This window comes from Diadema setosum, chromosome 22 (assembly GCF_964275005.1).
Source record: "Diadema setosum chromosome 22, eeDiaSeto1, whole genome shotgun sequence".
Taxonomy (NCBI): Eukaryota; Metazoa; Echinodermata; class Echinoidea; order Diadematoida; family Diadematidae; genus Diadema; species Diadema setosum.
This window is the reverse complement of record NC_092706.1, coordinates 15,938,989-15,962,339: the sequence shown is the minus strand read 5'-3', so window position 1 is coordinate 15,962,339 and position 23,351 is coordinate 15,938,989. Positions and strand designations below refer to the sequence as shown.

The window sequence follows — 23,351 nt, the reverse complement described above, 5'->3', positions numbered from 1 at the left end:
GCAGCAAATGTGTTTTAATCAGAAGTTCTGAAGTATATTTGCCTCATATGATATGTGAAATTAACTCCATCCCCCTCATTCTATCATGGTGTGTTGTCCTCACATTGTTTACCTTTGTCTTCTCTAGCCGTGTCTTTCCCCGCTGGTGGCCTGGAGAACCAGTACCGTAGCAACCTGCGGGATGTTGTACGGATGCTACAGAACAAGCATCAAAACAGCTACGTCGTCTTCAACCTCTCCAGGAGGCGACATGATATCGCCAAGCTCAACCAAGAGGTACTCATTTATTCTCTCTCTTCCCCTCCCACTGCCCCTCCCACGCAAGCATTCTCCCTCCTCTTCCTCTCTCTTTCTCTATCTGTCCATCAACTTCATCTGGGTTTTTTTTTGTTTTTTGGTTTTTGGTTTGTTTTTGTTTTTTGTTTTTTTTTTGTATTCATAGCCAGCTCTTCTCTCTCTCCTCAATTTACAAATCAATGTGTTTTGTGTGTTTTTAATATCCTGGTTATCTCTCTGTGCTGCTTGCTTGTTGCTAGAGGAAGTGACTATAATTAGTCAAATCTGACTGACTGAAATGACTATTTCTTTATTCCTTTAATCTGTGGTTGGCAAATACAACTAACAGACATGTTGTTTTTTGGTTACTTTATAAATTATTCAGGAAGTGATGTGTCACAGAATATCAAAATGCTGAGTAACAAACTTTTCTGTTCATGAAGATGCATGTATAGATATCAAACAACACCATTGTATCAATGAACTTTTCTTGTCACTCTGATATTTCTCTCATCACTTCATGATATAGGCAGAGTGGAATGCAAATCAGATGACATGGGGGATATTATTGCCAAAAGCCAATGTGAAATGTTGATATTTAACAAAGACAGTGAGCTCTCATTGAACCCATGAGGAATAAGACAGTTTAGGATCAGTTGCCAAATGCAGTTTGATTTCTTGCAAGTTTCCTCATCAGAGAAGATGATTCATGGCAAATGCTGGCCAAGAGAGAAAACTGATCTTAATTTAATGAATTCATGTCACATTACGGCCATCAAAACCTCACTGAAGGCACATAATGATGTCAGTCATTCATATTCTTTTCACATCTTATCTCTAAAAGTGTACTTCCGACCAGCGATGCATGCCTTAATGCAAGTAATCATCATTTGCTAAGTATCATGAGGTGGAAATTGAATCTTAGAGAGAAATGCACTTATCAAATCTTACAAATAAAAGTGCAGGACACATGCATCATTTACATTCAGCCCATGTTGTGTATGTGCCATTTGAATGATGAGACTGATTCATGTCTTCTATGATTACAAGAAGTGTTAATTAGCACAAAGCAATAATGAACATTAAAGAAATCTAAAAGAAAAAAATGATTGCAGTCAGTGCTCTTTTGGGAACATATTGGTTGTATGAGCTTGAATTTTACATATTCTAGTCCAGTATGCCAATCTTCAGAGGAGATTTTGAGAAACTTTGGAAGTTTGTTGCCTTTAAAGTGCAGTTTCACTTTATTTTTGAGTTATTGGTTTTCTTTTGTAATGAAGAGTATACCCAGATAAACATAATGGCAGAGACTTTATCAAAATCAGACCTGAAATAAGAAACTTACAGAATTGTAAAGTTGCCCCATGTTTTCACTCATCAGTGAATATTTGTCACAACCACCTACTCTGAATGGCAGAGAAGATTTCATTAGTAATTCATACTTATACCTATCTTATACCTATACTGATACCTATCCACAGTGCAAGATATTGAAATTTAATGGATTGTGAGCCACTCTTTTTTGTATTTTAACAAAGGATCTGACTGTGTTCCCACAAATTAAGAGAAGTGCATGAAGAATATACATGACATATTTTGTTATAACTTGTGACATGTAAGGTTACCTCCCCTTCTGAACTGTTTAGATGACATTGAATATATTGCTTTTCAGCAAAAAAAAAAAAATCTTAATGGGGGATATTTTAGTACTCATAATGGAAGGGAGTAGAACAATGTTGATTTTGCTGAGTGAATATTGTCTGGATTTCATTGAAGGTACGTGACTTGGGATGGCCCAATGTCCTCGCTCCACCCCTGGAGAGGCTGTGCAGTATCTGCAAACAGATTGAGACTTGGATGAAGACTAACCCCAACAATGTGGTGGTCCTTCATTGTAAGGTAGGTTCAGCTTTAAAGATATACCCTACAGATGTCTTGAAGGGAGAGAATTTAAGTGAAAAGTGAAAAGATACCATACAAAAGAGAAAGTTTCAGAAATGCCACAAAAATTTTCACTTTAATAGTATATGAAAAGTCAACTGTTTAAGTCAACTTACAAATGCCTTTGAAACTGGAAAAGGTTTTTGATTCTTTTTTTTTCCTGGAAACTGATAAAGAGCAGGCAAGAGAAGAAGGCAGGAGCAGAGAGTAAGAGATGCAGGAAGAGAGATAGGACAAGAAACAGTTTATAGTTGACAGATGAATGGAAACATAAACATTGCCTGAGATTGAAAGATATGTTCATATACAAACAGTCACTGCAGGCCAGCTGGATTGAAAAAGATATATCGCTGGGTAGATATGCCAAAATATACATAGCGTGCTCTGTTGATGTCAAGAAACTGATGTACAATTTTGCACTCGTTGATATATTGTAGCATAAAGAGGTATGCTGCAATGTCAAACAAACTCAGTGTGCCTATTAAGCTGTCATTTTCAAACAAACAGAGACATTGAGGTACATGTAAATGCATTCACAGATTGATTCATAAAATATGTATGTTTACCAATGTTTACTCAAGATCATCTGTCATTTTCTTATGTACTTTGGAAGAAAGGATTAGGAAATGAATTGAATGTACTTGTGTGTATGTAAATGTATGTTGTGTTATATTCTGAAATGTAGGTAGATAGCAAAATACATTTAAAGATGAAAAGATATGATTGTATATATATGTATAGATAGCACCCTTCATACATATATACTTACATGCAAGATAAATAAAGATGAAAAGATATGTATAATTCAAATTCATGAAATTCTTCCGTCGAGATGTTTTCATTGCAAATGATTGACAAATTTCCCTACATCGACGTAAATAAATAAGCTCTGAATTGATCAGTGTTTTAGTAGTAGCCATGATAAAAAATCATGGGCGTACACACTCGAGCAGGATTCGAACCTATGACCTCCTGATCACCGGACAGGCGTCATCTCCACTAGACCACTGAGCTTTCGCCCGACAGCAAGTGTTAGTTCTAATCCTTATAGCATGCAGCGGGTACTGCTTTATTATTCAAATTCATGAAATTCTTCTGTCGAGATGTTTTCATTGCAAATGATTGACAAATTGCCCTACATCGACGTAAATAAATAAGCACTGAATTAATCAGTGTTTTAGTAGTAGCCGTGATAAAAAATCATGGACGTACATACTCGAGCAGGATTCGAACCTACGACCTCCTGATCACCGGACAGGCGTCATCTCCACTAGACCACTTTACGTCAATGTAGGGCAATTTGTCAATATGTATAATGTACATAACTTCATACATACATACATAATTTCAAGTGCTTGCAAGCATCATTTCAAATGTGATAAAGTCTATGTTTGTTGTTATGTGCAGAGCATCATCAGTGTAATATACCATCAATCCCTTTCCTCTTTCTAGGGTGGTCGAGGTCCAATTGGAGTTGTGGTGTCTGCATTCATGAACTACATGCACATCACTTCAAAGTAAGTAGATGATTTCCCATAACCTAGTCTACTTGACTTATTGTTTTTTTAATGTTTTTTCCTCCAAAATGTCTCCATATAATAGTAGTAATAATAAGGTCCCATTTACCCAGGGTAGCCTCTTCAGCGTTGCCACTGCTCTACCAGAGGGCCCTGCCATTATTATTACCCTAGTGTTGCCAGGTACCCATTTATACACCTGGGTGGAGAGGGACACGGTGGGTAAAAACATCTTGTCCAAGGACGTAAACACTGGGCAGGATTCGAACTCGAGTCCTCCGATCGGGAGTCGGGAGTCTTATCCATTATGCCACAGTGCCCCCACTCTAGTACTAATGAATTGTTGATATTCATTCTCTGTTTTGTATCGATACAACTGCCAAATACCTGTAACTCATTTACTTAACATGACTCATCTATTACCAGCTACATGTTTATGCAAGTGCGTGTGCTCAGGTACTAAATACATTATATGAGGTCACACAATAGTTATCTCTTTAGAAACCCATATTCATTGCAACAGCAAACTGCCTTTAGTTAATAATGAATAATGAATTAATTATGGTGAAGAAGCAAATTTGGCATTCATCTCCATCTTCCATTATCAATTCTAGCACTGAATCCTCCATGGACCGGTTTGCCATGAAGCGCTTCTTGGATGCCAAGGCAGCAAACTCGATGCACCCCTCCCAGAGGCGCTACATTGATTATTTCACTGGTCTGCTCACAAACTCCATCCAGATCAACAGCGCCCCCTTGTTCCTGCACCACATTGTGATTCACGGCGTGCCTAACTATGACTCAAATGGAGGTAGAGAATATAAAACTTGTGAATGGCAACATAAGTCTTAATAGAGAAGGTTACATCATTCCTATACTCTGCAAGAGATTTACACTCCTATCTATGTTTTCTTTTCTTTTTTTTTTAAGTATGCATAAAGTCCTTAAATTGACTGCATTCACATCTATTCATAAAATCAAAAATTTGTGTGTTCATTTGTAGTTTTAGGGCAATATTTCAAGTTACTGTTTAGCAAGATGCTATAAAACTTTCATTAAAATAAAGCAAGACAGGGAGAGTAAACAGTAAGATTGTAGGGAAAATTCATTGAAGGTCCTGGTCAAATGTGAGGGTCATATTCTAAAAGTCTTATTAGTTAAGTAATAACTGAAGAAATATTAATGCATGATGTTCATTCTTGTAAGTTGGGTGCAGTGGAGTTGGGGAGTCCCAAGTACAGTCTGTGAGCACATTCCCTCATTCTGAAATTTCACTGTTTAGCTAAGTCTTCTACAAATAAGAAAAATCATGATGTTCATTATGTATGCACCTCCAGTTTGTTCACAGAACTGTTTGATACTGTGGTGCAGATGTGCATTAGTTGGCATTGTTTTATCAAATGTGTTTCTGATTCTTTATTTCCCACAAATGTTCACTGTAATCCTCACAATGTAAGTAGTAAATCAGCCTCCTTCACAGTAAAGCCTCAAAGTGAAAGAGAGAGAAGCATCTTGCAAGATAATAATATCTAATGCATTTCCATAGTAATTGATCTTTGATGTATTCTTTGTATTTTGCCTTCCTCAAGTTATAAGTACATTACTAAGTGAAAAACTGCCATATTTTTGTCATCAAACTATCCAGGATGCAGACCATTTGTGAGAATCTACCAGGGCATGCATCCTGTGTACACATCGGGAGTCTAGTGAGTATTTTTGACAAAATCCTGTTTCTGCTCTTCCTACAGATGTTGATGGAAAAGGAATCAATAGTGCCTTTAGTATTCATCGGATCTTTGCATTCTAGGCTAAAATCCATTCTTTGATACTGAATTCCATAACTTCTGGGAAAGGAGTTTCTGTTTCCTGACGTGAGATCATCAAGGATGTTTTCCCCATTGGAACAACTGCAAGGTCATATGATCCGTATGAGATTAGATTATTAGATATTACAATTCAGAGTTTTAGGGTTGTTTGCTATCATCCTCTTTCTTTATCTGTTATCAGTATCCTTGAGATTATGGAATCACACCCACAGACATCCTTGAAGATCATTCATCTTCCATTCATTCCCTTTTTAGGGAAAAGCTTTCAAGCATCTGTAAGATTTTTCATCTTTATATTGTCCCATATTTCCTGTTTTGAAGGAAGTTTGATGGGCGTGTTGAGCAATGATTCTTTTCTTAACTTTTGAGGATGTTTTTATATTTATTTTTGCACCGTGACATTGAAATATTGCTTTGTTTTTTTGGTCTGTTTCCTTAGTACTGTACCCGAAGGAACTAGTCGATTTGCCATCACACCGGAAAGGGCCCTATCTCTGAGGGGAGATATCCTTGTAAGTATGATAATAACATGTGTTTGAGCCCTCACAGAAATAGCATTATTGAGATTTCTTTAACATCAAGAACATGAACATGTAGAACCTAATGATCCGTCACTAACCAGGGACAGCCTACTACTATTGACCTATCATAATTGAGTAGAAATAAAGGGTTTATATTAGATGTAGATTGGTTTTGAATAACTATTGCAGCATTTAATGTGTATCAAACTTAATTCACAGAGCACACACATGCAAAATAAATATCTGAAATTGTAATGTGGTACATATTGCTATGTTTTACAAATCCAACTCTTGCAAAATTAGCAGCTTGCAATTATATTTGCCTCCTATAACTCCAGTTCATAGTATCTCATCTCCAAGATGGGAAATTGCAAATTTTTCTTTAAAAGTTATGATATGTCTTTCTCCTTTCTCATTCAGGGTACCATTTTATGAAAGCTGTCAGCCCTGACAAGTTGTTAGTCTCTGACAGTTACCATAGTAACTGTTAGTGACCAGAGCTTCTCAGCCAATCAAAACCAAGGATTTTACTGAAATTGTCGGAGACTGACAACTTTTTTGTAACAGTTTCCTGAATTCAACCACTTGTGAAGTTGCCTTACAAGTCCCAATTTGTGAAGTATATGGTGTATACAGTGAGATAGAATAATATTCAAAGCCATCAAAAGCTTTTCCTGATCCAAATAATTGCTGATCTGACCAATTATTTCACAGTGGATGATTGTTGTGAATGAAAAGTTATTTACATATATAAAAGTAAAGCATTGCTATTGTCATGTTCCTGCAGGAGAAGTAACTGAACATTCAAATATGAAAACTGATGAGGTATCTATTTGTGTTATGGTGCAGGTGAAGTGCTATCACAAGAAGTTCCGTTCAACGACGCGGGACACTGTGTTCAGGTGCCAGTTTCACACAACAGCTGTCATGGAGTACAGACTGGTCTTCCAAAAGCAGGAGTTGGATGATGCATGCACAGGTGATAAGACAAACACAAATCTCTATCAGTGGGACTTCATATATTATTCTCTCTTAATCTTTGACTTTTATCTTTCACTTTCTATCTCTTATATTTATGTATATCTGTCTGTCTACCCATATTTTTCTTCCTCTATTTCTATCATACATTATATTAATTCTGTTCTTCTATCTCCTTTTCTGTCTGGCTGTCAATTTCTTTTTTGTGCTCTATATCTTTTGCTTTTTTTTCCAGTTTATTTGCTCAAATGGTGGTCAGTCACACATTTCATGATAATTTATTGATTCAAATTGATAGATTTATTTAGGCATATGAAGCTTTTGTCAAATATTAAAGTAGTTACATGCATCATCATTTAGAATATCTACCAAGTACACTGCATATGATTAATGTGCTGGTATTTTAAAGTGTTAGTATAACAATACCCGAACTTCTTACATATGCTTACTAGTTCAGGGTGCTTTGACTCTTCGCAGTTACAATCAGTGGAATATTCTGTGTATCAGTTTCTAATACAGCCTGTGCAAGAGTAAAGCCACTTTCTTGTTATTTTATGTTACATCTTTACCTCGTCAGATGCCCGTTTCCCAGACTTCACCAAAGTGGAGCTCATCTTCTCTTCCTCCCATGATGCCTTGCATGGAAGTGACTACGTCCCTGGGGCATCCTTCCCATCAGAGCTCATTGACGATCCCCTCATCCGATGGGACTCCTATGAGCACTTCAATGACATCATTGAGGGACCAGAAGGTATTAGTGATGTGTGTACAACTATCCATAGAGAACTTTAGATGTTTAGTGGTGCTATAAAGAATGGTGATTTCTGTGTTGTTGTTTTTTCCTCAATGTAATGACCAGACAATGTGTACCTTCATGTCTGGCAATCTCTTTAAATACTGATGGAAGAAAGCAGTTTTCCCTATGTTTTGAATCCAAGATATTATTTGATCTGTCATTAAGTGTTGTTTGTTTACACAGATTTGCATCATTTCATGGTGCAATTAGTACAACTCATCAATTTTTTTTTTCTTTCTTCCTCTGCGGGTATCTCCCCACCAGATGGTGGTGGCGATCTTAATGAGACATCTGGCAACAACAACAACAACATGATCCTGGACATCCCTCACAGCCCCGCCCCAGATGGAAGCCTTTATGCCCAGGTCAAGAAGACTCCGTCCCCGGAGCAGTCGCCCATCATCCCCCACCCCAAGCTGACTAATGGTGAGAGTAGCAGCCCAGTCCCTTATGTGCTGTCCCCAGACCAGGCCCCAACAGTGAATGGACCGCGGGAGGCACCAAAAAAGCATATGGACTATAGAGAGAGAATGGCCCTGGATGAGCTCCTGAAGGGGATTACTGGGGAAGGGACAGATGGTGGCATAGTGGTGAACAACAACACCCACTGGCAGGGACCAACTTCACCAGAGAACCAGGTATCACTTTGAACTCCTAATACCTTGGACAGAGATGCGGGTACAGGGTGTGTCAATTAAAACTGCCCCCTCTGGCATATCTATGATTTATCAGAGGTTCAATCCTCCATCCTGGTTAAGATGGCACCATTCTTACATGATCATGGGTTGACATGACTTTCTTATGGTCAGCCAATGTACTCACATTTCATTTCTCATTGGGACAAGCAACTTAGAAAACTCCAGCTTATTTTCAAATCTTCCCTCTGTAGCATAGAAATTTGGTCATGCGAAAAGCAAAGAGAAGTACTGCAAAGACAATAACCAGTTCAAAAAGAATCACCTAGCATTAGTTCCTGCACTCTAGAATTGAATAATGAAAATCATAACAACAGTTATAAAAGCCAAACCAAAACAGACCAATACCAATTAACAAGAGTTTGCTTGCCTTGATGTATTGATCTAGCATAGCCAATACTGCCTCAATTCAAGCAAAGTTTTTCTTGGGTTTTACGTAAAATTATAGAAAAATATCTTCAAGCTTCTTCCACATTCTTGCTGTCTGCTGGACATTTCTCTCAAAGGAAAACAGTAGATTATTCACAAGGGACACTTGTAAGGGTCAAAGCTTCGGTGGTTATAAAAAAAAGTGTGCATTGAACGAGTACACACTATGTCTATATTTTTACAACATACTTTTAGTTTCAGAATTTGTATGGTATATGTATGTACAGGTACATGTGTATTTCTATAGACTTAAAGAAAAGTCTGGTAGCAAAAATACAAATGTAAAGTTTCTGCATACTTCCAACTGTTCATGTCTGTGGATTTCCTACCATCAGGTTCTTCATCACGATCCTGTCCACACTCGGCGTATCGTCAGTGTGAGTGAAGACCTGCGACATGCTCCAATCGCTGTGTCCAAACCCAAGCCACCTCCTGTCAAAGAAGAGGTTAGTGAAGAGAAAGCCAGTGTAAACAACGCCTCACCAAAGAAATCACCGGCAGCTCGAAAGGCATCAGTTGATGCAGAAAATCCCTATGCGGAAATCACTGATGCAATGCAGCAACAGCAACAGCAGCAGCAGCAGCAACAGTTGCGGCAAAACCCTAACAGGAATCCCCTTGGACCCCAGCAGGAGAGCATTAGTCCTGTGATCCAGCAGAGGCAGGAACACGCAGCACCCCCTATGGTGAATGGGGGTGTCAATGTGCCAAGAACTGTGGAGCAGCACAACCCTACATACGAAGTCACACCAAAGGGTGCCCACCAACGGACGCTGCCAAACGGAGGAATAGACCAGAATGGACCAGTGAACTTGAATCCAGCTCAGAACCAGGCAAACCTGAATTACAGCAGAAGTCCACAGGTGAACTACAATCCAGGTCAGATTAGCCATGGACCAGTGCCGGTGAACGCTGGGCCAGCCACACCGCACGTGGCACAGATGAATGGCCCTGTGGAGACCCCTATCGTACCCAACTCAGTAGCAAGTAGGGTGACAGAAAGGACTCCAACCCTCAACCCCTTAGTGAATGGCCCTACGTCACCACCAACATTTAGCAACAATCAGTACCAGCCCCAACCACTCAAAGCCAAGGAGGAGCGATTCCAGCTCCTGAGGAAGGATCCCAACACCTTTCAGCAGCAGGTGCAGCAAGTTCCAGCTCAGCCCCAGCCCCAGCCCCAGCCCCAGCCCCAGCCTCAACCCCAACCCCAGTTTCAGCCCCAGCTCCAACCCCAGCCTCAGCCCCAGCTCCAGCACCAGCCTCAGCCCCAGCCCCAGAGCCAGTACCAACTCAAAGCATCCCCTGTGGAGTTGGTCCAGACCAGCCCCATTGGTTCCAGTCCTGGAGAGGATGATGGGGGATTACACTGGCTCCGGAAGCAGCAGGAGAAGCTTCGAGAGAAACGAGAGAGGGAGCAAGGGAGAGCCATTGTCAGGGAGTCGCCTCCCATCAAGGGACCCAGTGGCAGTGGTCTGATGCAGGAGCGGGTAGAGCCTGTATCTGTCACCCCAGTCAGTGCATCACCCAAGCTGCGAGTCCGCTTTGAAGGGGACTCAAACTCTCCCACATCACCACCTGTAGCCTCGCCTCCAGTGGCAAACACTAATCAAGACCCTTCAGCATCCTGGCTGGAAAAGCAGCAGCAGAAACTGCGTGAGCGCCATGCAAATGAACAACCAGTGCCCATTAATCAGGCACCATACGTTTCCACATCAACCACTCCCCTCAACAATGCAATGGCCCCATCCCATGACCCTCTGTCACTGACTCCACCACAAAGCGGAGGCGTCTCAGCCCGACGAGGCATCTCACCTTCCCCTCTCTCCATCTCAAATGACCTGGAGCATTCTCTTGATGAGCTCAACAGTCTCAACACTGGCCAGCCATCTGGGGCATATGTCCAGCGCACCACCCCAACCACTAACCAGACGGAATGGGAGCCGCATGAGCGTCCACTGAACAGGCAGCTGTCTGACCTAACACATGACAGGTTTCGAGACCCTGTCTACCAACGTCCCATTGCTGACCAGACTCCCAAGACCCAAGGTATTCACCATACACCTGCTACACCGTATGATCCAGTGCCACCAATTCTTGCATCCTCTCAGCTCTACAGCGGGTAAGTATTACATATTCATGTTCAGGGCTAATGTAAATAACTGCTAATGGAACAAAAAGTGCTATGGTAGGGTGTTTCCCCCTATTTAGCATACAAATGTTTTGTTGTTGTTTTGTAGTTCTGAGCACAAAAAAATAATTCAAAGTACTGTTTGAAGGTATAGTGTCATTTTCACATTTCTGTTGTTATCTAAGTCAGTTTGTCGGTATATCACATATTTGAATGTTTTTGAAAGGTAAAATTTTGAATATTCTTGGGATTTTTGTATACATCAAAATAGGGGTATACTGCCTGTAAGTTTTTAGTTGTCATCTTGATTACAAAGAAATGGTACTGCTTAAGTGAGAGTCATAAGGACAATTCCAGTGAATTCATATTGGTAAGATTTTAATCAGTGAGTATTTGCAAATGCATACATGAGCTTGTTAATTAGTGAAATGAAGTAATATTAGTATATCAGTGTGAAACTTCAAGTGTTATTTAGAACTGTAGTACCTTGACTATTTTTTTCAGAATGACAAAATGGCACAAGTTGTTTCTTCATCAGTCATAATGACAGAAGATCAGAATAGATGCAATGGTACTAATAAAGCATTGTATTCGTTGCAATTAGTAAAGCAAAAGAAGTGAGAAGCAATTCTCAAATAAGGCATGAATGTAATCTTATCACAGCAGGCTGTGTCAAGATTTCTCATCCCTTATTTGTGGTTTCAAAAATCATGTTTAAAAGAAAATATTGGATATTGACCACAATTGGCCCTGTGACCAGTCTTACAACCTGGCATGCTGGGTAGCATTACAGTGAAATCCTACAGCGACCATCCTGTATATAGCTACTACAAAAATTCCAAATTATTACATACCGGGTAATTTTTGATGACTTACTGGTGATCAAGTAGTCATAGATTTTTTTTTTTCTTTGTCAGATGGTGCACAAATTTATAGTATTCTATTGCATACACTGTCCAAAAAAAATAGTTGGGATAACTCTTTATAACTTTTGATAAAAGTCAACTTTCAAAGGGCTTGCTGGATACCGGTAATTGATTGCTTTAAGTGGTGTCACATTTCTGGACTGAGTAGGTTTGGTCATTTCATATATATATATATATATATATCACATTTTATTTCAGTCCTAACACATATTTATGCACATTTGTTAGCAATATCTGTGCTTTCTCCACATGGGATTTCCTCGTATAGTTCAATTGACCTCATTGTGAATGATAACAACAGTAACACATGGCATGAAATTTAAAATACTTTCCATGATCACATTGGTGTAACTCTTGCATGCATGTGACTTTGTGCTGCTACTAGTTAGCCGATCCATACTATATCTTGCAATATGATTATAATAATTCATAAAGAAAGCAATAAGAGCATAACTGGCAAATTCACTGACATAATTCGGGAAGTCTGCTCACAGTCAAAAGTAATGCTTACCAGGAAATGGAATTGAAAGGCAAAAGGAATTCGCTTTGTGCTTTCCATCTAAGCTGAAGCCACAGTATGAAAGATATGAATGTAAAAATTGTCAAACAAACAAGATCTTTGGCCAGTCTGTGTTCTCAAAATTTACAGTATCATAAACAATTACAAAAGAATCATAAAGAATATACAGAGGAAACATAATTGCACTGTTGTATGCCTTCATGGGAATTTGGTGTTCAAATTAACCTACAGGCCTAAATTCACAAAGGTAGTTTCAAGAAATTCTGTGAATTAATTTAGTGCATGGACTAAAAGAAATGCAAAATAAGCATGTTACATTTTACATGTGCATATCAGCTCAAGTTAATTATTGGATGTCTGTTGTTGTACTTGATCTGTCATGCACATTTATGCACTCAAAATTTGCAGAATTCTTTAATTTTAACTGTGCCTATCAAAGTACCTTTGTGAATTCCAGCCATATCGTTGCAGTGTTATGTTTGAAACTGACTTCTGTATGTATGTATTCACACACCCACATCATGAATATATTTATCTTCTCTTTCGGTCATTTTGTATTGTGATTATGTTGATAACATGGTATGCCACACTGATTAACTTTTCCATTTAATCTCATCCTTCTTCCATGGTCTCTTGACATCCTTGCTGTTTTTCTTGGTCTGTGTGTGTTCACCCGCCCTTCTCACCTGTGACTTTTCACTCACGCATCCTTCGCCAACCTGCAATATAATCCATCTGTCATCACTGACATGATGCACAAATAAAGACGCAGTGATCACCTTGAACAGCAGCAGATGAGGCGTATCCAAGCACGCAGTGCGCTTGCATCGCAAGTTGGCATATCGTATGGCAGCAGCTTGATTCAAGCTGGGGCTGGCTCTCCCCATGGTATCAACATGCCCTCCAAAGTCAGCTCAGGTCCCGTCTCCTTGGATTCAGGCTATGAATCATCCTCACATCAGACATTGTCATCCAATCTCTCATCAGTTGCTCCAGCAGTGATGAGCAAAAACGTGACACGATTTGTTGGAAAGGATGGTTCTGAAACAACAATTACAAACACTACGGAACGCAGGAAGAAGACAATTCAGGTTTTCCCTGTCACCAATCAGGACGGATCTCAATCGTATCCATCCATTCCTGTTACTCAGTGGAAGTCAGATATGGGTGCACAGCCAAATGCCAACCCTACATCGCAAGGAAAACCACCAATCAATATCCATGTCAACCCATATGAAGAAGTCCATGACTTTCACCTGAAGTCACAGGAAAGCAGGATTCCCAATGGAGGACAATACACTGCAGGAAACTTTCCAAAGCAAGGGTCAAGTTCCTCAGCAGTCTCAGCTGCAGGCCTTCGGTCACCGTCGTCAGCCTTTGTGCCTATTACCATCTCCACCTCCACTGCCAGGGATCATGTCTATGACACCTCTATCCTTTCCTCCTCCTCCTCCTCTTCCACATCATCTCTTCCAGCTCTTTACCATAGTAACCCTCTTCCTCCCCCTCCTCCAACTGGTACTCTTCCCCATCACCAAACTAACAGTGGTAATGGGCACCACCAACACCATCACCACCACCAAATCCACCAGTCCAGCCACACCCAGTCTTCCAATAATTGCCAGGATAAGCCGCCACAGCCTTCCCTCACACAAACCCCTGTCATGCCCTCCAAAGGCCCCAGGGTGGGTGAATATGAGTTTCTACCTCAGGGATCAGTCTCCAAGTCACATGAGGGACCATACTCTGTGGCATCCTCTCCTGCCCACACACTCCTCAAGTCAGCATTCCGGCAGGCTGACCTTCTACTCACTCCATCCAGTGTGCCAGGTCTTTCAAACCCTCTCATTCCAAACCAGAGACCAAAAGTTAGCTTCCAACTGGAGGAAGACCACAAGGGGCTCCCACAAAATGGGGTTCCTCCTCAAAAATTAAATTTTGAAAAAGAGATTGAACAGCCCCCAAGAGCATCTTCAGTCCCTCCCTCTCTCCCTTCTTATGATTGGGTCATGACCAGGATAAGGGAGCTTCGTAAGGGTACTAACATAGACAAGCAGAACACTGGTGAAGAGTTGTTGGGTCAGTCCACTCACAACAGGGGAGAGGTTAGGTCTGAGGGTAACCAGAAAACATCAAGCAAGGTGCATTTTAGCTTGAGGAATGAGGTAATAGCAGGGAGCAGGGTTGGGCAGAGAAATCATACAAATGAGAGTAAGTCAGAGGTCGTGCAGCCCATTCCACAGCGCCCCCACATGTCGCAGTTTGAGAAGTTGACAACACTCCCTCCAAAGGGAAATGGACGATGTAGGACCCCGCAGGACACAAGCACCTTGTCCAGAAAGTCCCATTCTCATGATCCACATCTGCCGACCTCTGGCAATGCCCCTATCAGGACAGAGGATAAAGATCGGTTGAATGTTCATGGCTTCAATCTCCATGGCAACGATTCTCATAACAGGCAGCAGATGACACCATCACCAGCATCAGTTGTCACACAGCGCTTTTTCCCAAGCAACCCAGTTCTTCCAAGCCAAAACACAAATGCAGGGACTGTGGGAAGGATACAACATCCGGAGGAAAGAACACACATGGGTCATGTGGTCAATTCACAGAACACAAGATTTCAGCATCGCGAGCAGCAGTTGCTACAGTCGGAGCGTAATGTGCGCACATTTAATAAACAATCCCTGCATGTTGAAGCCACTAACCCCCAACAGAGTGTGTCCTTTAATTCCAGCAATCCCTCCTCCTCTTCCTCTGCTGTGAGATTGCATGGTTCGACACGCCCGAGTTTTTCCCGAAGCTTGAGCAGCTCAGGGTTGAATGAACTTGTGTATGCTGGTGCCGAGACTAACAATAATGGGGTCACTGGCACGGGTGATGCATTTTCGTCCCTTGATGATGCTGTCAAGATGTTGTCGCACTGGAGCAGTGAGATCCAAAAACTGAGTGACCCATACCGTTCGGATGACTCTAACCGTAACACGCATGCTGTAGAATGCAGAGGTCAATCTCCTGCTCCCACTCACCACCATCATCACAGCAGCCAATCAGATGCCAGGACTAACTCCCATCACCACACCCACACCCTCCAATCAAATGGGAGCTACCATTTCACATCTCAAAACTTGACCAATCACAGGCCACAGGCCACATCCACGCCCAGGAAGGGGCTCGATGAAGTGGATCTGCACATTGACGAACCCACAGAGACGGACATCCCGAAAGGTGTGGTGGCCGACCGGACATGTGAGTAGAAGAATATATACTTTTTCAGAGATAATTGTACCACTTTTCATGGGATCTCATCAGGCAAAATTGAATAGTCCATTTCTGTAGTTTTTTTCGTTCTAAAATATGTATACATTCCCTTCTAAGGGTTAAATCAAAATGAAGCATTTATTAGGTTAAAGTACTTTTTCTTAAGGACAGCTTTGAAATTTGTGTGGAGGTAGTTCATCTTCTCAAAATGTATGAATGATGCAAAATATTTCTATCAACCCATTGTTAACAAGGCTGATTATGCCATGTATCAAACGAGAGTGGGACTTACTACATCTCGGGCAGCAGGTTAAATGCTTCAGTGGTGTTAAATATGAGAAATACATGTAGGTATCTGCAATCCATCTGTCGGGAGCCAAGGACAAGAATGAAGAAGTAGAATATAGTGAAAAACTAGGTCTAACCTTAGCATCATCACCTTCCAATTTTGGTTTTTGATGACAATAAGCCCCATAAGATAACTTTTGAGGAGGAAAAGCATGATTCAAAAATATGGTAATTGTTGCTGACACCTTTCCTTGAAAGTCATTTCATTTCATTTCATTTTTTCTGTTCATCTTTTTCTTTGTTTTACAAAAGACTCCATGGAAAGATCACTGAGCCCCCCTCCAGCCCAGCAGACAAATTCTCGCCCCCCTCGCCGCACCAACTCCCAGTCAGGCTATGACTCAGACACGGGCATCCAACAGTACTACCGCCCACCACGCCGGCGCAACCTGGTGGACCCCAGCGCAGAAGTATGGTTGCAGAACCCTGGTGGCCTTCCAAAGAAAGTATGTAATTGGCCTCACCATCAAAACCAGAAACTTAATGATCCCAATGAAATGTAGTGTTCGTAGGCGAATATTTCTGGGCATTCAGTTTTTATGCAAAACTGTATTATTTCCAAGTCTCTTCATATTCTTCATGATAAAGATGATAAGTTATTGAATGTCAATAGTGTCAGTCATTGAATATTGATTTTCTTTTATTCTTTCCAGCACTAATGATGCTGGATTTACCTCCATTTTCTAGAACCCATGAAGATATAGGGAGACCACCATGTTTATAACAATTTGCACCATTTCCTCTTCTTTTTCTTTCTCTTGTGTGATAATCTATCACAGGAAAATGAGCACTGGAATAGAACAGAGGGTCTGAAGAAACAGAATGGTCAGAAACCAGTTGACTCCTACGACCTGAGCTCATCCACAGAAAGCATATCGGGAGCCAAGACACCCAAATTTCCAGTCGGACCTCGTGCCTATGCCAACATGACAAAGACTTTCATTGTCATGTCTGGGGCGCCCCCACATGGTATGGCTGAAGTCAGTGCTAAGATCTAGAGAAAGTAGAAAAGAACAGTATGACTAAGCATTTATGATCGTGGCAACAAAACAATCTCTAATACCTCTGTCAAAACATAATATATATGCAAAGATGACATATATTACCACAGACAGAATAAAGGAACCAGAAAATAGTGTCATGGGAAAGTGGAAAAAAGTTACAGGGACGTGCAAGAGTAGTGTGGACAAACTCTGCAAACTTATTGGCACAGAAATGCAAGAAGAATATGTATTTAGTGGAGATTAGTAGAAATGTTGACATCAACATAACTTTACATATCATATATTTGATATGATTTTGCCCACTTGAGTACATTCTGTGTTTCTGTATAATCAAAATGTTGACTTTGATTGGCTCCTGGGACTTACATCATAGAAAAAAAATAAAGATATGATTAAACTTATAAATATATTATCTACCCCATTATATGTATACAATATACCATGTATTGTAAAACATGATATATTCGTGGCATGAAATTTTTGTGAATTGCCACTGGCATTCAATGCTTATAGTGTAGACAAGAACTTTCGTGTACATTTTCATTCTGTGAATCTTGGCACTTGCAAAATTCGCAAAACTAAAATGCATGTGAACATTCCTCGTTTTACAGTATATAAATATGTATATTATCCTTTGTCTGTTTCTCATGATCTCTCTCTCACTTTTATCTCTCTTTGTCTTGTCCTCCTGTCTTCATTTCTTTGTATTCTTTATATTTCTCTCTCTGACAGGACCGGATGAGCCCCACCCCTTGTCCCCCATGAGGAGACAGGACAGCGACACATTTGACAACTCTTCTCTGCCAGCTGATGACAGTGGCCCGGAGATGTATGCCCCGCCCCCATCGCGGGCAGAACCAGTTGTGCCTACTCCTACACCTGCAGTGCACTTGTACACGCAACAGGCTAGGACTCCAACAGCACTGGATGATGTAAGCCTCCCAAAATATGTATATATATGTTTGTTTGTTTGTTTTTTCCAGGGCAAGACATTTTTTCTCCCTGTTTATTTCATTTACTTTTGGGACTGTCAGAAAAACTCACAATGATGTTTTAAACATTTAATTGCCAAATTAATTTATGCCAGGAGATACCATATTGCTTCTATCACAACCTCATGCTTCTCAACTCACACAATTTTGGATATACCCTCTGTACTGCACAGATTATGCAAATACACCCCTTTTCTCCAGATAAATCTCTAGGGTGGTGGTTTAGAAATTTGATATTCCATATAAAATTGATAGTGTGAGATCAGCAACTTTGCATCAACATCCCATCAGCATCTTCAATAAACTCTTTGGGATAAGCAATATTTGTGTTATATCTCAAGAGGAGTGTTTGAATCCCTTTATTTACATTTCTTTTTTCCAAATTCATCCCTCTCCCTGAAAGCGCATAGAGACACTACGGTAGTGATATGCACTATATAAGCACTCTATTATTATTATTATCATCATCATCAATATTGTTATTATTGTTGTTGTTATTATCATTATTATTATTATTATTGTTATTATTATTATTATTATTATTATTATTATTATTATTATTATTATTATTATTATTATTATTATTATTATTATTGTTGTTGTTGTTATTATTATCATTATTATAATCATCATCATCATCATTATCATTGTTATTATTATTATTATTATCATTAGTAGTAGTAGTAGTAGTAGTAGTAGTAGTATTAATCTCTATCTCTCTCTCTTTCTATCTATCTATCCATCTATATATCTATCCATCTATCTATCTATCCATCTATCTATCTATCTGTCTATCTACCTGTCTATCTATCTATCTATCTATCTATCTATCTATCTATCCATCTATCCATCTATCCATCTATCCATCTATCTATTTATCTATCTATCTATTTGTCTGTCTTTTCCTTCAGGATGCACTGACACAGCTGGAGTATCTAGAGAGTGAACCCTGGATGGGGAAGAGTCCCCAGGTTAAGACCACTCCCAAAAGGATGGAGATGGAGCCCTGGACCCTCCAGATACCACAGTTGACTCCAACCAGTGCGACATCCATCACCACTGGCCCAATGTCATCCATGGTGACTGGAGCTCCATACTCCACAACTACCACCACTACCACCAGTGTCCAGTGGAGGAGAGAAGGTAGCAACCAACAGCCGGTTGAGATTGCCCCAATTGAGGTAGATCTTAGGGGTGCTGAGGAGGCAAGGAGAAAAAAGAGGTATGTTTGCCTTTTGGGGATAAAGATCAACAATATGTTTGTATCCCTGGAAATATTGTTTGATGATCTTTTCATCAACTTTCACAAAACAAAAATGTTGTATTTGTCTTCTGTTCTTTCTTTTTGGTACATTTTTACATTTTTTTCTTTAATTCATCCATTTACCAGGATGGCATATTATAGCTTTTCAGTTATTTGTATGTCAAGATAGTTAGACTATGATGATTTCAATTTTATTATCTCATTAGTTTTTGCCATTTAGCTTGTACTTTGATTTAGAGTGTCTTGCACTTTGTAGTTTTTTTTTTATTATTCAAAGAATAAAACATGTTTGATAGATATCTATGAAAGAATGTCTCTTTTTTAAACTTATGTAGTAGTTGTTTCACATGTGGCTTTAAAAAGACTATGTCAGTATTGTTGGCCACTGGATATGCTTGTTTACTATCTATATCTTTTATATCTCATACAGCTTTTGCCTTATTTCATTGCCTTATGTTATGCTGAAAGAATTAATGCTTCGTACTACCATTCACATTACCTATGCTTTTTTGCCTCAGAAAGCAATTCTCTGTAAAGCAACAAGATAGTAGTCCTTGTTTGGTTGTGATGATCAATTTGCCAGAATAAAGAAGAGTTTTTTGCAATGCAAAATCACAGCCCTTAACATTTTATTTTGGTCATGATGTGGCATTTACATAATGAATTCTCAGGGCTAGAAAACTGATGAAGTAGAAAGAAAATGGGAATCTGTGGAATATTTTTCATTTTTGTCTCCCAAAATGGGAAGCAGGTTTATTGATTTGACAGCTTACATGCGGCATGTGATACTCTTCAAAATTCTGATTTGAACGTCAGAACAGTTCTGTTCATATGCAACGTGGAGATGTCATGCAAATGAGGGATATTATTTCACAATATGGCTGCAATTGCAAGTTGACTGAGCTCTAAAATCACATTCTTGTTATTGTCATCATGCAGTTTGGGGAAAAAAACCTATAACAACAATGGTATTGGCCATATATTTAGCTTCAGTAATTTGGGGAGATTCATGACTTTCAGGTAATTTTGCAAATGGTTAAATTCATACATTCATGTCAGGATCAGAGTTAATATTTTTGCTTGTTGCAATATTCGCAAAAATGAAAACCATGCAAAATATATGGTGCATACAGTGTGTTAATCAATGTCGGCTTCATTATATATACTTGTGCATTCCCTGTTTTTTTTTTTTTTTTTTGTTCTTTTCACAAAGTCCTTGTATTCTTTCTAATAGTATCGTGCTATTGTAATGACTTTTTATTTCATAGTCCTCCACCAACAATGAATATTGATGATCTTTTAGAGGAGCATTTTCCAACTCCGTAGGTCTTTGCACCAAGTTTCATGTGTCTCTGTTCATCCCTCACAATTTATTCATTAACATAAATTCCCCCTAATACATGCCTACCCCTAGGACATAGTTTGCCATTTTCATTTGTAAAGGGTTGCAATTTGTTTTACTACGATAACCTAATCTTTCTTGTCTGTGCTTGAAGTGTGATATTGGAGTTTACTGTAGATACACCATGTGTCAAATAGTTATCCAAATTACAAATCTGTCCATTTTATAGTTACCATGGGAGCAGACGTGATATCTTAATTGCCATATGTCTTTGTCATGTGATCAAGTTGGTGAATTTTGGTTTGACCCTGCAAGTACTGTTAGTTACATGTCTAGGAAATAGAATCTTAGAAATTGGTGTAGGCAGGTTGCTTATCTGGCAACTCTAGCCATTCTTTGTTGCATGTGTTTGAGGAATCTATGTCGTAAAGGGTGTGTACAGTTCTGGTCGAGGTGAGGATTTAGCTTTTAGCGTTTTGCGAGATATTCAGAAACCACTCTATGAGATGGCAAAGAGCATGCAATTCTAAGGGGTATCAAAAGTTTATTTGATGAAAATCGGTTTTAAAATGGCTGAGATATCCAAAAACAAGGTGACACAAAGAGATCCTAATAAAGTTGTGGCCTGTCGCCTTTTATTATTATCACTTTTGTGATATCTCAGCCATTTGAAAACCAATTTTCATCAAATAAACATTGAATCCTTCTTAAAATTACATGCTCTTTTCATATTTCATAAGAGGTTTCTCATTATCTCACTTAAGAATGTTCAAAGCATGAATCCCCACCTCAACCAGTACTGTACAGTCCCTTTAAAGGAGAAGTCCATTACTTAAAGTAGGTAAAATTAGATTTGCTTTATAAAAATGATAATTCCTGAGATGAAGACAGAGAGAGTCAAGGCAATTCTGTTCACAAAGGCATGGAGTTGTGTTGCTTTGTGTTTATAGTGCTAGTGGCTTGTTTATTTTTTGTTGTTGTTGCAGTAGTTCCATTGTTGTTGTTTTTTTTAAACTTTTGCTTTTCTTTCTTGTGTTGTTTGCACAGTATTGTTTGGCCTTTAACTGTAATGGAATTGATTGTAATCCATGTAATGCAAAAGCATAGAAAATTTAGCTTTTCTTTTGTCAAATTTAAATAATTCATGTGCTGTTTTTTTTGAAAGCATGTAATTTTGTGTACATTGTGCAAGTTGGTTTCTGCTGCAAATTACTAGATAGAACATCTGGACATGACATTCATGTGAGCGTTATGTTTATGACCTTGTATTCCTTCACATGGAAACAGAATTATTTGAATTGAGTTGACATCAACGAGTGGTACAATAAGAAGAAAAAAAAATGTATTTTCATTGTATCTCATCTTGCTGGATATGAAGCCAATAATGGATTCATGTCATTAATATTCCTCTTTTAACAGTATTTTGCTTTTTTGTTGTTTGATTAATATTGTTGTTTTTAGTGAAGATAGTTACTCATGTCATGTAATTCCTCCACATAACATGTTCTTTGCATTAATTCAAATGCTGCATGAATACTGTAACATGACATTTGAAATGTAATTGATATTCAAACACCTAATGGTTAGAATCTCTTATACAAAATCTTGGATAAATGTTATCTACCCCTGTTGGAAATGTTATGATGTGGTTGTCTTCAAGACGGAAATCCTGCAAATTCACAAGTCTACCCAGATTTTCTGCATAATTTCCTTGAATTTGTACTTAATGCATAATCCCTTAGATATGATGATTTTCACTTTGATGAGAGATTTGAATCTCTTCATGGGCAGTAATATTGTTGACACCTTGCATATATTTGCATGCATTCATTGACACTGTCTTTGCAATAGATCTCTGCTGTCATTTTGTTATAAAATTCAACCATACATTTTACCCATTGCAGACTAGTCTCGATTATATTTTGACAGGTGTCTATGGAAAATATGAGTTATAGAAGCTCGTCCTCAACAGCACCAGCAAATTCATTTTGGTTCCCTTCCAAATTGATGCTGTATTTGATGTAGTGTTCTGAAATTTAAAGTACCCTAAAATACCTCACAAGATGTGGACATGATGTGTTCTTATTGCTTTCACCCCGCACAGAGTTGTGGAAAGGCCGTTTGTGCCTAGGTATGCCCGGGAGATCAATGCCGCACCCCCTACAGTCGAGACACCACTGCCAAGGCCGCCTCCTCCGGTCCAGCCCCGTGTTGTGCCCTACTCGGAGCCCCAAGTCCTGCCGGCCCCTCCCCGTGCCCAGCATGTGGTTGAGGAGCCCATCACAGAGGTGCGCTTGCATCCTGTGGAGGTGGGCCCAATCCAGGTGGTGCCCATTGAGACCCCAGTGGGCATGGACCACAAGGCACAGCTCCCAACAAGCAGCACCTATCAAGGTACAAGAGTCTGAATGCTCGCTTTATTGCAATAATGAATACTGTAAAAGAGGATATTTTCATGCGACTAATTTTCGAAGAAAAGTTTCGCGTGTTTTTAATCCCATGGAATCAAGGCATCAACTACTGGAACATATGGCAAGCAAAAATATTCACATGCTTTTATTTTCATGCTAGTTTCTGGTTGCGC

At 39.5% G+C, this 23,351-nt stretch overlaps 1 protein-coding gene across 1 annotated transcript in view; it reads left to right on the top strand.

Annotated features, from left to right (window-relative positions):
* The window catches only part of LOC140245490 (tensin-1-like), a 305,353-nt gene that overhangs the window by 205,109 nt on the left and 76,893 nt on the right, over window positions 1-23,351 (top strand). The window contains exons 8-24 of the mRNA XM_072325060.1: window positions 128-276; window positions 2,053-2,175; window positions 3,670-3,734; window positions 4,349-4,545; window positions 5,380-5,440; window positions 6,000-6,072; window positions 6,931-7,060; window positions 7,637-7,810; window positions 8,120-8,493; window positions 9,315-11,101; window positions 15,699-15,805; window positions 16,418-16,611; window positions 16,945-17,134; window positions 17,902-18,101; window positions 19,073-19,383; window positions 20,694-20,747; window positions 22,872-23,161. Of these exons, the coding sequence (XP_072181161.1) occupies window positions 128-276; window positions 2,053-2,175; window positions 3,670-3,734; window positions 4,349-4,545; window positions 5,380-5,440; window positions 6,000-6,072; window positions 6,931-7,060; window positions 7,637-7,810; window positions 8,120-8,493; window positions 9,315-11,101; window positions 15,699-15,805; window positions 16,418-16,611; window positions 16,945-17,134; window positions 17,902-18,101; window positions 19,073-19,383; window positions 20,694-20,747; window positions 22,872-23,161 (4,479 nt within the window). The remainder of the gene's footprint in view (window positions 1-127; window positions 277-2,052; window positions 2,176-3,669; window positions 3,735-4,348; window positions 4,546-5,379; window positions 5,441-5,999; window positions 6,073-6,930; window positions 7,061-7,636; window positions 7,811-8,119; window positions 8,494-9,314; window positions 11,102-15,698; window positions 15,806-16,417; window positions 16,612-16,944; window positions 17,135-17,901; window positions 18,102-19,072; window positions 19,384-20,693; window positions 20,748-22,871; window positions 23,162-23,351) is intronic.